The 16,522-nt window shown below is 39.1% G+C and overlaps 1 protein-coding gene across 3 annotated transcripts in view; it reads right to left on the bottom strand.

Annotated features, from left to right (window-relative positions):
* Positions 1–385: 385 nt before the first annotated feature.
* Positions 386–16,522, bottom strand: part of CD28 (CD28 molecule) — a 45,530-nt gene continuing 29,393 nt past the window's right edge. For 2 of the 3 annotated variants that reach the window (XM_019726879.2, XM_074340760.1), the window contains 2 exons: positions 16,334–16,458; positions 7,209–10,978 (listed from right to left, as the gene is read on the bottom strand). In XM_019726879.2, the coding sequence (XP_019582438.1) occupies positions 10,850–10,978; positions 16,334–16,458 (254 nt within the window). In that variant the 3' untranslated portion in view covers positions 7,209–10,849. Of the gene's footprint in view, positions 680–7,208; positions 10,979–16,333; positions 16,459–16,522 lie in introns of those variants that run through there. The other variant, XM_074340762.1, reaches the window with a different exon arrangement.

The raw sequence follows: 16,522 nt of genomic DNA, 5'->3' as shown, positions 1-16,522 counted from the left end.
AAAAGAAAGCCAATATTCCCACTTATTACATACATATTTTAATTCAAAATACGATTATAAATTCCCCCAGGCTCATTCTAGGAAGTGCTCCTTCTTGTCAATTCATATAATAAAAGGAAGAGACGGAGAAACTCTTTTTTATTTATTTTTTATTTATTTATTTATTTATTTATTTATTTATTTTATTAGTTTCAGGTGCACAAGACAAAGCAAAACTTAGACGTTTATCATTTATATCCCTCACACTGTGTGAACCCCCCTCCCCCATCCACTATCCCTCTGTACGTTCCCCAAATTAATTTTCAAAACCCTGTGGTCATCCTGTGGTTACCGACTATTTTCTAAACCTCTCACCTTCCTTTTATCCCCACCCCCCGCCCCTCTAGCACCCCTCAGTTTTTCCTCCATGTTTCCAAAACTGTCTCTGATTAGTTCATTCACTTATTCTTTTCTTTAGATTCCTCAAAAAAGTGAGATCATATGGTATTTGTCTTTCTCTGTCTTATTTCATTTAACATAATGTTCTCTAGGTCCATCCATGTTGTTGCAAATGGTAAGATTTCTTTCTTCTTTATGGCTGTGTAATACTCCGTTGTATAAATGTACCACAGTTTCTTAATCCAGTTATCTACCGATGGGCATTTCGGTTGTTTCCAGGTCTTGGCTATTGTGTATAGTGCTGCAATAAACATAGGAGTGCATAAAGATTTTTGAATTGGAGTTTTGGATTTCTCCGGATAGATACCTAGGAGTGGGATTGCTGGATCATAAGGTAGTTCCATTTTCAGATTTTTGAGATACCTCCAAACTGTTTTCCATAGTGGCTGCACAAATCTGCATTCCCACCAACAGTGCACCAGCGTTCCCTTTGGAGAAACTCTTAATGATCTCTTGTGGGGGCCTTGTATCTTCTGCCTAAAATAGTCAATTTGTTCAAAAAAGCAAGTTGCCCAAATTTCATGTCATCAGGTATGGATGCTGTCCTGAATGTGATAATAACATTTAGTTACTCAGAGATATAGAAAACTAATAGTTGAGTATGTCAATAAGATGAGATACTATTGGGTCAAGTTCTTTGTATTCCCGAATAATATAATCTATGAGTATTTATACACATCAATAAACATGAAGAAGGAGTTACCCATTAGAAGGCTTTAAGCTTCATGCAATAGAAAATCCAACTCAAAATGGCTTAAATAATAAAACTATTTTTTCACATGACAAGAAGTTGAAGGAAGAACAGTTTCAGTGTTGGTACAATCTGAAGCTCAACAATATCATCAAGACTCAGGTTCCTTCCCTCTTTCTTCTCTACCTGCTTCAGCATGTTATTCTCAGGCTAGATCCCCTACTGGCTGTTCCAGATGCCACTTCCAGACACAACACTCAATAACAGAAAAGAGACTGTTTATCTCCATAGGAAATACTTTCCTGGATTCCACAAGGAGAAACTTTCCCAGAGGTCCCCTCGGAACATTCTGTCTTAGCTATTGGTCAGAATTTTGTCAACATGTCCATAGCTAAAACAACCATGGACGAAAAGACTAGGGCCACTATTCTAGCTTAAATCAATCATTATCCACAACCTGGGATGCCTGGGAAGCATGTGGAGGGTAGACACCTGAACACAGTTAAACTTCTGTTTGTTGCCAAGGAAGAATAAACAGCTTTTGCTTCTGAATGTCTAAACAATTTCTTAAAACGTATATTAAGAGGATACATTTTAATAATTTAAGAAATGATAAATCTTTATCAGTAGTCCTCAGTTTTCCCAAGTCTTTTCATAGTACCTGGTTCATGTACTTTTTTAAAGACCGAAGCAGCTTGCAGATGTTTATCAAATGAAAGAGAGTAATTTGTTCATCCATCCATTTATTCATCTAGTTAAGATGTTCTGAGCACCTATCGTATTCAAGGTATAGTTCACTATGGAAGACTCCACTTTGTAAAGTTTATGTCATCGAGAAGTTTATTATTTGGAAAATGCCAAACTTCAAAAATGATGTGATAGTTTCTCATCCTATAATGTGAAAGTGCTTTTCAAATTAGATCCACAGAAAAAAATCCATAAGTGCCACAAAAATTTCAAGATTTCTAACCTAAACTTACAAACAAAATTCCTTATTTATTTAAGAGAAAGTGACAGAAACAATTGTGATAAGTTGTTGAAGTTAAGAGTTATAGAAAACTGTAGATTTATTCAAATAATTCTGATTAACAAATATCAAATATAAAATATGTATATCTATAGAATTTAGGAATATGATGATGAGAGAAAACCCAAAACAAGGTCATTTGTTTTAGGAAAATTATCCTAGGACAGTTATAATAAGGAGTGTGACAACGTCTGTAGGACTCAGACTTGAAGATACTTAGTCTACCCCCTCATGTACTGGTGACTATGAAAGAAGAATAGACTGCCATTAACTGAAAAGTTCCAGGGACATCCCAAGAGCTAACCCCAAACCTGGTATTCTCCAGGTCACAAAAATTTGTTTGTTTTTCCTCTGAGATCCGAGAACCCGAAAGCTTCTTCTCACACTACTTCTAAAACATAACCCTACCAGGTGTCTGTCACAAAAAACTGACCAACTGAATTAAAGTATAAAGAAATGAGGGGAAGAAATGACTGAAGAAGGGATCCGGAAAAGACATTTTTATGGTATTAAGAACCATTCCTTTTGTTGTTGTTGTTTTATTTTAACTTTTGTTCATCCTAGATAATTCCTGTTTTGAAAATGGGCATCTAATTTATTCTATAAAGAGCCCAGTAACCATGTGGCAAAAAGGCAAGCATTCTGTCAGGGCTTCAATAGCCAATACGTTGGGCATTAAAGAAAGGCACCGTTTCCGGTAGACATAGCTCTTGCAGGTACATAGCTTAATAAGGGGATCCTGACTGGATTTCAGCTCCCTCTACTCACTTGGCTAGGGAATAACATTCATAAATGTACACCGTGGCTCTGCATGCTGCAAAAGAAAAATCTTGGAATTCCTGAGGCTATTCGCCCAGACCCAGAACTTGAAGGCCATGTGCAAAGTCAGAATAAATCCATTCTGCCAGAATCTTGTTTTTATTACTGATACCCTAGACATCGGCACAATAATATTAATCATCTGACCTTTTAGAGGCAATTTCCTGATCTTAACTGGACAGATCAGGCTAAATGCTACATTTGGCCCTATTTTTAAATTTCCCACATGGTGTGAATGGGTGTGTAGCTCAAAGTGCCCACATATACTGGGCTGATTCCAGAGACTATTTGTACCTTGGGTGTAACCAGCAGCTGTAGACAGGAGTGGGGAATAGAGGTGAAGGAATGGAAAGTGTCTGCTCAGTGACTTTCTGAGTAGAACTGACTTTACCAGTTACCTATGAAATGCTGAGCCTTAGTTTAGACTGGGGGTGAGATGGGTTCATTTTTGGTCACCCATAAAACAGCAGCCAAGTGCAGATTGAAAGAGTGAGATAGATAGAAAGAAGGAGGCCAATTCTGAGACAGCTGTCCCTGATCTCGCCTCATCTGCCCCAGTTGGAGTTGAGTGTGCTGTGTGGGGAAGACTCCACAGGGAAAGCATCCTGTTCGTTATAGAAGACACAGGCCATGTTTTGTCTCCTGCCTTCTGTGACACGAAATTTACTTTGTTTCCTTGAATATTAAATGGATTTGATGCCTAGAAAAGAGGAGAGAGGGCAAACAGGACCTAAGAGAAAAATAGCCATTATCCCCAAGATTTTTAGCTTTTAGCAATAATGTAGAGGGGACTCTATTGTCTTGAAACATCTTCTCCTCTTCTTTGCTCATAATTTCCTGCTGCTTCTGCCTAAAATTACTTTCTCTCAGATGAAGTTTCTTCTTCCTTCTTCTTCATTGATCTGTGTCCTTCTTTCAGACAGAAACTTAATATTCACCACCCCCAATAAGCCTTTACACACATCCAAGCTGATTCCTTCCATTCTTAAAAATGTAGATGGTGGCTAGAACTCCAAGACAACCTTGTAGCTAAAACTATGGCCTTGGGTCTAAGTCAGGAGTCAGCAAAGTGCAGCCTGCAGGCCAAATCCAGCCCTCTGCCAGCCTTTGAATAGCCCACGAGCTAAGAATGGATTTTAACTATGTAAATGCTTGTGGTGGCAGCGGGGTGGGGGGAGGGTAGGGGAATCAAAGGAATACTAATACTGTGTGATGTGAAAATTGTATGAAATTAAAATATCAATGTCTACAAGTAAAGGCTTATTGGAACACAGCTATGCTCATTTGTTTGCATATTGTCTATGGCTGCTTCTACTAACTACAATGGCAGAGTTGCCCAGCTTCCAGAGACCATATGGTCACAAAGCCTAAAATATTTACTATCTGGCCCTTTCCAGCAAAAAACTTGTTGGTCCCTGACCTAATACACTGAACACATTAGAGATGTTAAACAAGAACATCTCAAAGAAATAAATTTCAGGCAAAGGCTATCAGAGAAGCACACTAAGGCCTAAGCCCATAATTAAGACTAAGAGGAGCAGGGTATTAAAAACAGGGCAAGGGAGAGATATACCAAGTCTACCCTCCACATGTGGTAAGTATGGAGATAATAACATTCATGTTACTCTCTGCCACATTCCCAGTACCTAGCCCACTTCTTACAGCTGGGCTGGTTCTCATTAAATAGTGTTTGAATGAATGAAGAGGAAGAGAGGAGGAAGAAATATAAAACAACTGAAATAAGAGTTGCACAGGGTTGGAAGTAAAAGAGCATTCCCAACAACAACCTCAAGTTTGTCTACCCTTGGGTAATATGTCGTGGGTTCCCAAAAGTTAGCAAAACTCCACACTTGAGAAGCTACCACACCAAATGCTGAGTGTGTGCCCAGGAAACTAAAGAAATGACTAAATAACTATAGTAACTGGCATGATCCCATTCAAGACCATCTTTTCTCAGCCCCCCTTCCTCAGCCACCAAACACTGATATATTTAGTCCAGAGACTAAATTCAGAGTTAGAGGTTAGCAAGAGGAAGGAAATCAAATGTAAAGCTCATGAAATAAACAGCGCCACTTGTCACTGTTGATCTTTGATTAACTGGCTCTTCTTTCCGAAACGGCCTCTTTTTTTCTTCCTCTCTCTCTCTTTCTCTCTCTCTCTACTTGCAGGTGACACCCACACATATCCTTCAGGGTTGGCAGAGATGCTCACTCAGATAACAACTGGAGTTCATGCCGTACGTTTTCATCTTCGTGTGTCATCATCACCATGTAAAACCACAACTACAGGAAAACAAAGCTGTTTGCTGCTCTTCTGTCTCAACTGACATTTCTGCCTAGCTCTCACAATTTTTTCTTTGGAACCAGAGGAGTGTTTAAATCTGCCATTGAGCTAGCTCTGCCAGGTGAAGTATAAGTAGAATCCAATCCACCCCTACTCTAAGATAAATTCACCTTTCTGCAACTTTTTGTCCCCTCAAATTCCCAGCACTCCAAAATCTTCACAGAATTGAAGCAGGTAAATAGGACAGGGCTTGAGAAACATACATTCTGGCCTTTAGACTGGCTTCAATAATGAGGTCAGCTTGGAAAAGATGAAATATTGTTGGATCACCCATATTTCATCCCAAGCATTTTTCAAGTGTAGTTGCCTAGTGTCCACACACTGAAATGAAGAGAAGGCACACTGAGAAAGCGGCCTGGGTTGCTAAGTGCTGAGAGCCTATGAGTCTTCAGAGGGAAAGTACACCTTCTTTTGGGATACCAAATCAGAGAAAGTTGGTCCACCCACTCAGTTCTTTCCTGAAGAACCAAACTTCTTCTGAGCATCACTGTTGAAAAGTCAAGAGTTAGGCAGTGCCTCTTAGTTTTGGAGAAACAGATAAGTTACCAAACTATGTCTGGTATGGTTCCCAGACCATCCCATTTGCTGCTGCCTAGTGTTGTGATCGAAGCCCGCATCATGATGGATCCAGAAGTTTCTTTGATTTTTCTCACTCATCCATAATCTCTGTTCCACACGAGATAAGAGAGGAGAAATGGTACTGCTTTAAAAGTGATCAATCTATTTTATCAGAGTAGAGAAAAAAAGTGAAATCGGGCAATTATACTAGTCACATAATTATGTAGCTAGAACATATTAGGAAGTGTTAGGTGAAGTCATGTAGTTTGCATTTCATTTCATTTTGAACTTGAGTTTCTAGAACCTTTTTACAGAAATAGGTTACATTGTTTTTGTTTGCCCAATAAAGAAGTGCTTACTGAGAAGATTTCTTTAGTGGCTGATTTTTACCAATCTTATCCCTTTCCAGTTGTTTAGATCTATCCTATTGAACTCGTGAGTGATTAGCTGAGTTCAGTCTTTCTTAGGAGACATGTAGGCTCATCTATTTCAAGTTTTAGTTAGCTGTATTAAGTTTAATGAGCTCCATTTCAACAAAGAAAAAAGTATGGAGATAAGTTATTTGCATACCTGTTTGACTTCAGGCCACCCTCAAAGCACAAACTGCAATGAAGTAAATGGTGAATTATCAGACCTTCCCCCTACCTACAAGATGATAACTCTGTGTGTTTGTGTGTGTGTGTGTGTGTGATGATTAATATGTCTGATTTAAATTTTCAATTTGCTCCAAGTGCCAAAATTTAGTTTGTTGTTTTCCTTTTATTTTTAAACTATTGCAAGCCTTTAGTGTTCAGTTAGGACATGAGCATGACAGGTGAAGAAGCTGAAATTGTCTGTCTTCAGCTTTTCCTGTCTTTGAGTTCTTTTTGAATCACAGCCAGGCAAGGCATTTACAGTATTAGTTGGCACAAAATCTCTCCATAGAAAACAGCAGCAGTTCAGTAGCAGTATGGGGTTTTAACTACAAAGGCAACATTTTCATAAGTCTTAAGCCAAAAGCATGTTTAAAACATAGTTAATACTCCATTAAGAGGGCACTTGGGAACTCTGATGGGAAATCAACTTAACTCTATTGTAATTTATTTAGTGTGACTTTTTAAGATGAATCGTTCTAATAGTACTGGTTTTCCTCATTGCAAAAAATTAAAATGTAAATTAACTTACATCCATCAGGTTTTCTTTCACAAGATTTGGCTATGTATATGTTTGACTTAAAAAATGGATTTTTGAACTTATTATAGGAAATTGGAAAACAGAACTGGCTTTCTTCTTCTCAGAGTGTGATTGGTACATTTAAACTGACTACTAATTCATAAGGGCATGTGAGATTCATTCATTCAGTCAATAAATATTTATTGCGTGCCAGGCACTGTTCTAGTCAATGGAGACATGGCAATAAACAAAGCAGACAAAGTTCTGTCTCTCATGGAGCTTACATTCTAGTTTGGGGAAACAAACAATGAATAAATAAGTAAAAACTCTAGTGTAGGGGATGGTGAAATACTATGAAGGAAAAACAAACAAGGAAAGCAGGCAGGGTTGGGGGGATTTAACTAGGATAGAAGGTGACACTAGAGCAGAGACCTGAAGGAAATGAGGAAGCAAGCCAGGTAGATATCTGGGGAAGAAGATTCTAGACCAAAAAAAAAAAAAAAAAGTACATGTAAATGTCCTGAAGTGGGAACACGCCTGTGATGTTTATGGAGAAATCTGCCAAAAAGTATGCATATATGAGTACCTATAAGAGAGAGAGATTTCCTGAGCCTGAAATGCCCTTGCAGATTCCAAGGACTCACTCAGCCCAAGTCTTGAGAGAATCCTTGCCACTGTCCTCGACCTGGGTTAATAACAGGTTTATAGCAGTGATGACCCTGGCTCTAGCTCCGTTATTGCTACCAACTTCAACCTTTGCATGTATTTGAATTTAACACTTTTGGAGTTGGTTCCCAGGCCTGGTGCCTTTCCTATCTGGCAGAGCAAAAGGCTAGGATGAGGGATCTGACATCTATTTAACCATCCACATCCCCATTAAATTAGCCATGAGAACTAGTGGCTCAGTTAGTTAACCTAAGGGACTGAGAGGGTTAGGGCTGAAATTTGAACTCCCTCACAGAGCATTTGCATCACACAGAATGCACAGGTAAGCCTAGCCTGACATCTCAGAGATGTAAATCTTTTTTTTAAATAAGAAATTGTGACTAAAGCCAAGCAAAAAAACTAGAAGTATACCTTGCTTGAAGTGAAACTAATATTTGAAAGTCTGGATATTTTTCAAAAGCTAAAACTAGAGATTTATAAAAAGAATTTATCCCATACCATTTTTAAATAGCAAGTTTTCTCCACTTTCATTGCCAAAGTGAAGCATATCTGCTCTGAAAAGAAAATATTAAAACACAAATTGAAAAACAGGCACATGGTAGCTCAGTAATTTTATCACCAAATACACAGAACATAATGTACACTTGGTCTCTTTAAATTAGCATGCTCAGCCCAAAATAAGTGAGTTCATGATAAAAACTTACAGAAATACTATTAAGTCTAAAACTCTTAGAACAATAGCAGCAAATAACATTGTTTTCTTCATAATTACCATACCTGAAACTGTAAAGACATGACTCCAACCACTGTTTTTAAACCATTTCTTGGTTCATACTAATAGTGAAAAAGGACTTCCCTATTAACATTTCTACTGTGGTTCTGTTCAAAGTGAGTAAGAAAACTCTAAAGTGTGATTCATCTTTAGTAAACCTATTTTTCCCATCAGAAAATAAAACCATTTATTACCAAAGATCAAATCTTTCCATTTTTATTTATTTATTTACTGTCATTGCCTTTTCTAAAAATTCTCCAGCTCTATCATTTTCAAATCCAATCTGATAACTTAGATTAAAGAACTGTGTGCCAAGAGGCTGTGCATGTGGCACATGGGCCAGAATAAATTTAACAGTTCTTCATCACTCAAATACTGCTGGGTTTGGCCTTCATTGGATTAATGAAAAGTATGGAGTAGAAGCCCACTTAAAAATCAAGCAAAATACAATATTTTCTGTCTGGAATCATAGTATTCTTATCCCTCTTCACATTACAAAATAATAATAATAATAAAGATCTCTTTATGCACATAAAAGTAGGAGGTGGAATGCTGTACATTTCATTACACACTAAAATAGTCTGAAACAGAAAGATGGTGGAAATTCAGAGGCTGTCAAATTTTATAGCACCTCATCCCTGGGTAGTGAGTTTACATTTGTGTTAAATGTTCTCTCCCTTCTCAGGTCATGGCACAGTTTAATTTTTATATATAATGTATCTATCTGGCAATAATAATTATAGCTAACAATACATGTCAGAATACTAAGTGCCAAGCAGAAAAAAAGATACTCTTGGACCACATCCTCAGGTAGATTATAGTATTAGGGACAGACAATTGTAATCATTATCTCCATTTTATAGTCAAAGATTCAGAGGCTTAGAAAGGCAGTGACTTGCCTGAAGGCAACCAGCAATCGGACTAGAACTGGGTCTGTCTGCCTCTAAACCCTAGGCTCCTGTAACATCTGAATAAATGGAAGAAGTGAACAATTGTAAAGGCAGCAGTAGAGCCATCCTTCAAGGTCCCCAAGCATATTCCAGTTGACCCACACGGGAGATAGGATAATGTCCATAGTCATTCCAGGGTCAGGCCTTGCAGGGTATCTTGAGAACTTTGATGCTGTCTTAAAAGACAGACTCTAAAATACTTTTCCATGTCGATAGACCTCCAGGGTAAACAGGCAGCTGAGACCAGAAAGCTCTGGAGCTCTGAGCCCTAAGCCCATGAAGTCTCTATAAGGAAAGCTTTCACCAGGGTTTTTCCTGCCTGCCGTCTTCTGGAAAACTTCCACCCGATGCTGGCCAGCCTCTTGGCACATGACAAGAATCCGGTCATTCCCTTCCATTCTCCCTCCTTCAGAAGTTTCTTGGGGCTCATCCCCCATACCCTAATGAATGCTAACATCCCTTTTTTCACAGTATCATCTCTTTTCATATGGATGTGCTCTCAGCATCTCACTTCAGATCTCCACGCAGACAATAAAGAGACCAAATGTGCAAATCTGAAATATATAGAACAGAAAAGCCCCCTATAGGATCTGACTGGAATGAGCTGCTACACAAATAACCCTTCATAGTACTGAAATAATTTTGACATCAAGGGACCTTATTTCCAGATATGTTCTTTCTTGGTGTGGGAAGACTTCCTTATTTTTTTTTGAAATCATGTCATGAAGACTACATTGAATTCCTATCACAGGTAGTAAAAAAAGCAAATCAGTTTGCTTTGCATTGCTTTGAAGGTATTCCATTGGTCAAAATGACTAAATATGACCAGAATTCATCAAAGACAATGTCTACATCTTTCTAAACTAAGAGGAAAACAGCACTAAATAGAAACTAAGTGGCTGTTTCATGAGTAAGAGACAGTGTTATAATGGTTTTAAAAATGCTAACTCTCCCTCCCCTCTCTACCCACCCCCCACCCGCCACTCTAACCCCCCATTTAACCAAGGGGAATGATTTGTTAACTGATTTCTCCTCCACTTCAAAAGTCCTTCGATATCACACTTCACTTAACCGCAATGTTCAGGTGAGTGAGAGAGGAGTAAAATTGGAAGCAGATTTTAAGGCTAACAGAATTCACTCACTTTTTATTTTCCTTTCCTAACCGCTCAGTCAAGTCAATAAATACATAGTAAGTGTGAATTTTGGTCATGTCACTATAAGATTTAGCATGCCACAGTAATATTTGTTAACTTCGTTTCAGAGTCTCAAAATGATGTTATTTGGTCTAGCCATTCAAGAAAGATTGGCATGGGTGGCCTCGCAGGGGCCTGAGGTGGCTGGCTGAGGACGAGGTGGTCCTTCTCCTATCCAGAGCAGTGGTGTTGAGCAGGTGAAGTGGTGCCAGCCGGCTGGCATCTGGATAGGTGTCCGTGTCAGGAGCGGTAGGCTGCAAAGTCGCGAGCTGGGGCATAGGGCTGGTAGTGCTTGCGCGTGAGCCCTGGCCTCCGGGGGGTCATGTTCATGTAGTCACTCTGAAGGACACGGTTCCTCTTATTCTTCATCTACAGAAAAGAGCAGTGTCAGTGTGAAAGGGCCAGGGGCGTGGAGGGAGATGTCGTGGGAAGAGTTCTAAGACTCTGGGGGCAACTATTCAGACCAGGCCCTATCAAATGACGCTGAACGCACATGAGAATTCATTGAGCATCTTGGACTTGGATCATGACTAATCAAGTCTAACAACTTTGGACTCTTCTAAATCAACACGAAAAATCTGAATCAAAGAAAGGATTTTAGAGACATGCACCCATGTTACTCTCGGTGGAGCCATTCGACCTGAATTTCAAAAACATATCTAACTAACCTGTCTGCTGTTGATATATAAATACTCTTAAAGGCCCTTCCTCCTTTGAAAAGGTAAAATATCCCCCACTGCAGCCTTCTGACATTGGTTATTTGCTTAACAAGCCTTTTCCCCATAATTAACCAAAGAGGACCTTCAGCTCTTCAGTGTCTGGAGTAATCATAAATTCATAGCAGTGGAGTCCAAATTAATGGGAAGTTATAGTTCTAGGCAACTAGTTATATTCCTATTCCTTTATATGTATTACATTTCTATAAAGCCCATAGAGTCACTCATCTTTATTCCTCAGGCTCAGTTCCTTCTGTATGAATTTCCACCAGGGGTGAGGTACATAGGGCAATATTTAACCTGGAGCAAGAGGTATGCCCCATGGATCTCAGCAAAGTTTTGATTAGGATTTAGGAGCACCTTTTCTGGATCAAGGTGGTGGTAAAATTTACACATTTGATAAAAGACCCATAAAAATTCTAAAAAGAGAAAACCATCCTGATTTCTGAGTTCAGAATTCTCTATTATGAAAAAAGAAATGCCCGTTTTAAGGCACATAGGCTGAGCGTATAAGTAGATACCTTGGGCATGACTGATATGAACACCTGAATAAATAAGTAAGCAAATGACTTCAGCCCTGGCCTTGTTTCCATGCGCTCCTACCTAAGCGCTTCACATCTTCCTTGTCAAAGGGGCATGAGTAAGTGTCGAAGAACGGTTGGAAAAACACTAACCTCCACATTACTAAATACGACTAACATGTTTTGAGTCCTCATCTTCTTGAACTCTCAGCAGCTTTTTATTGAGTACTCTCTCCTTTTTGAAACGCTCTTCCACGTTGCCTTCTATGAGATGGTACCATCCAAGTTTTCATCCTGCCCCTCTGGCGACTCTTTCCTGCCTCCTTTGCAAGCTCATCCTTCTCTAACTAGCTACTCAGTGTTAGAGTTCCTCACAGCTTGGTCCTAGGCCTTCTCCTCTACTCACTACATTCTCTCCCTATACAATCTTATCAACATTCACAGCTTCATTTATTACCTATTCATCCAATTTATATCTCTGGACTAGACTTCAAAGTCATTTTAAACTCAGCATATGCAAAACAAAAACTCAGGATCCTCCCCTGAAATCTGGTCCTCTCACAGTGTTTCTCATCTCAGTGAGTGACACTATATATATGCAGTTGCCCAAGCCAGACCTACTAAGCCTCATCCTTGACCCTTCTTATCCCCTATCCCAAGGAACATTTGACAATGTCTGAAGATATTATAGGTTGTCACAACTGGAAACAATGCTACTGGCTTCTAGTGGGTAGAGACCAGAGATGCTGCTAAATATCCTACGATGCACAGGGCAGCCCCCAGCAACAAAGAACCATCCAACCAAAATATCAGTAATGCCAAGACTAAGAAATCCTAATCCAGAGTCTGATCATGAGAAACAATGGAATGGAATGGAAGCAGTAGATACAAAATGTATCACCAAATTAGAATGAATATTGTTAGACTGCTTGACTCCTCCTTGCTCATACCCAAGAATAGCTGATGACTTGAGCCTGGGTGACTAGAAGGATGATGTTCTATCCATAGATATGAGACAAGACAGTAAAAGAAGTAGATTTGAAAGAAATTATAAATTCAGCTTTGGCCAATAGGGATTTGAGATGATCGGTTGCTTATCTAGCTAGAGCTAAGAAGAGGATAGCATGACACACACATAATTGGGGAATTCATTCGGAGAGAGGCAGTCATAGAAACCAAGCAGGTGAATAAAGTTGCTCTTCAAACATCTTGGCTCTATATCTTTTCTATAAATGAAAGACTAGAGTTATCTTGGGCACAGGGTTTTGGCAGAGCAAGAGTAAGGACATGGAAATGTCTGCCCCTAAATAAATGTGGAAGGCTGCTGATAATACCATGGGAAGCATTTTCATATTTATTCCAACCCTGAAGACTCCCCTTGCCAGATTCCCAAGTGACAGTCTTTGCCTCTGGACACCCAAATAAAACTATAGCTGGTAGATAGGGCCCAATAATGAAGATGTCTTGATTCTGGAGTTCTCCAGAGTGCACACAAAGACTATGAAAGATTCTGCTGGAATCAGCTCCAAAGCTTCCCCTCACACTGTTATCAGATAGTGGATTTAGTCATCATCACCCTAACTCTAAACTCAGCAGTGGGATGTAAATGATACATGCATACATGTTTGCAGAGCACTCACCTCATGTGTCTGTGTGACTGGGTCGTCTACTCTGCCCCTTCACTATTCAATACCAGCTAAAGATGTGTGATTTCTGGACCAATCCTCCTTTGCCCTTCCCTTTATCACAGCCCTTACCCACTTGTTTCCTAGGAGCAGCAGCAAAACGCAATGCCTACATAAGGCAATTGACTTATCGACAGGGTCTTCAAGAGCCCATTGGATTTAAAGGCAGATACTACCTGAACATACACTATCCACGTTTCCCACATTGTGATTTATAATGGAGAAGACAATGGTTTTTAAAAGGCTCCTGTAGACTAAGAAAGGGAACAGGCTTACCAGCTCAACTGAGTGAATGGAAGATTGAGTGAGAGTAACAGGTGCAGGTCTGTGGCACTTGGCAGAGGGGAGTGCTTTATTTATTCAAATGTCAGCAATAGGTCAAGAACTGAGATAGAATCTACAGCTGCTCCCAGAAACCTCCTCAGCCTAGAACTGCCTATTGTAGCATATCACAAGCCTTCAGGAAGTTCCGGAAAACAGCAACCTACACCAAGACACAGTGCAGATCAGCCCAAAATAGGATCCCAGAAAAGTACCCAGGAAATGGCTAAAGGGTAGGGATCCCTAAGGACTGACTGTCTAACTCAGCAAGGTAGTGGTTCCTTAAATAGTAACAGCAGGAGGAAAAGATGAACCCAGGGTAAAAATGCTATGTTAGTCTAGATATGTATAGATATACATATTTATTTATAGAGGTATATATTTATTGCACACCCTTTTTGTTAGAGAGTACAAAGACCTAGGGTTGAGATGCAAATAAAGGGTAGCTATTGGGTAACAAAATTGACTACAAGAAGCCACAGATGATAAGATATGCCAAGCACTGGGACTTCCCAATTTATGGGGAATGTGTGAGAATAAAACCAAAATAAGTTTTCTAAGACAAAGCAAGATGAACCTCAGTAGGAATTAGTAGTACTGCCAAAGAAAAACCCATAGTGCCTATGTTATTTCTCAGTTGAAAGTAAACTATTAAAACTTCTTGAAAATCAGAAGCTACTTTTGTCCCTTTGGATGATTTGAGTCACTTGCAAATTAGTGCCTGATTAAAGTGACTGATATTCTAATGCATATTTACAATAAGTTTTAAATGATGAGCTATACCCTTCTGGCCACTGAAAGTTAAAGCAGTTCCCCAAAGTACTGCCTGCAAAGCTACTAAATTACATTGACCTAGGTCAGCAGATTACAGGGGAGCACCTGTCCTAGATGAGTATCCAAAAAGCCACTGCACCTGGTTTTTAAATTAAGTTGAGATTCCTGATGGGATCAGGAAGAAAACAAGAACTAAGATTCTAAATTCTAAAATCATTGGTAAACACCACAGTCGTTCAGAGCTGGCAGGTACTTTGGATGAAGACACCAACATCCAGAAAGATGAAGGACATTAGAGGAAGCTAACATTAGAGGAAGAACTTAAGCAGTATTTCACTACACAAAAGGCCCCATCGGGTTTGGACAATTTGAAAAAGGCAAAGCAGGCAAATTCTCAAGATGATATCCAGCATAAAGAATTTCCAGGAACAAGGAGCCACTTTGTTCCTTACCCTGCAGAAGGGAAAGATTAGGCAATAGGCAGCATGACCAATGTCCTTATGGTCAGAAGACCATAAGGTCTTCTGAAAAGGGAGAAGCAAACTTTGGCCATAGGCCAACAAGAGTTTAAAAGGATCCCAGATTGGATCTATCATTGGCATGACTGTAAACCCAGGACTGCCCACCCCTTCTTAGCACCAAGACTATAATAAATAGGATGGCTTCCGGAAATCACTGACCCATGTATGGATTAGTTAAACGTATGCCTTAAAGATGAGCGCTAGGCAGCTACTTCATTCATGTTCACTTAAGTCCATAGTTTGGCCTCTATGGAGGTTATGAATTTATTCAATAAGCATCCATTAAGCATTAAATGTACTTAACACCAGATGGATGTTGAATATAAAGAGAAAAAGTCCTTTATCCTTGAGGAGCATACATTTCTTGTTGAAGGAATGACTCAAACATGCATCTAACTTTTAGAAAAAAATTCAAAGACAAAATGGGATCAATACATGAGGTATTCTGTACCCCAATGTGTATTTAAGAATACATTGCTGAGTAAAGGAAAGAGCCTTGGGTCACCAAGATATGTTCAAGCCTTGGCCAAAAATTCAACATTGAAGAAGGAAAAGAAAAATATACCAAGTTTATTGCATGAACATTTGCAAAAGTTGGTAAACTCCAATTCAGTGATGAGAGCTCAGAAAATTCTAATTCTTATTATAGTTTCGTAATGACAACGCCATACTTGGCCTCACTAAATTCAGCTGCTTCAGAGGAGATAAAAATATGACTCAGATAGACAGACCTAGTTTCTTTGCTAGGTTTGAATGCATAATTTCAGTAGCCAAATTTCTCATGATTTTTGACCCTGAACCAAAGTTGTTCATTGACTTCAGTTGCCTAGATTTCCAAGTCGCTTAGATTTTTAAACATATGTATACATCAAAACTATTTTATATGTTATAATGATTTTGCAAAATGGGGAGAAGAAAGGGAACTGCCCTAATTTAACCATTTAGCTTCTTATTCTTCCTTGCCATGCAACTGGTGCCTTCTGGAAAATAGAACTTTCATCAGATTTTTATCTCAGGTAAAGTTGGACAGGCTAAAAAAAGAACCTACTTAAACCTAGAAAGGAAAAAGAAAATAATGATAATCACATGTTAAATACATGACAAACCACACAGGTAACTTTCTTGAATATGATCAGATCACATGTGCAGTAGAAAAGTTAAATAAAAGCACTGCCATTTCTCTTACCCAGCAAGTAGAAAGAGCCACTGTTACTACCACGCTATAGAAAGCCAAGACTCCAATAACCACCACCAGTGCCAAAAATGGCTTAGATGAGTCAGGCAACTGGGTAGCTGGACAAAGATGATTCTCTGAAAAATAGAATAGAGTGTATTACATTACATGGGAATGGCACTTGAGTACATTTCCTTCCTC

Source organism: Rhinolophus sinicus, linkage group LG01 (genome assembly GCF_036562045.2).
Source record: "Rhinolophus sinicus isolate RSC01 linkage group LG01, ASM3656204v1, whole genome shotgun sequence".
Classification (NCBI taxonomy): domain Eukaryota; kingdom Metazoa; phylum Chordata; class Mammalia; order Chiroptera; family Rhinolophidae; genus Rhinolophus; species Rhinolophus sinicus.
This window is presented reverse-complemented; position numbering and strand designations above follow the sequence as displayed.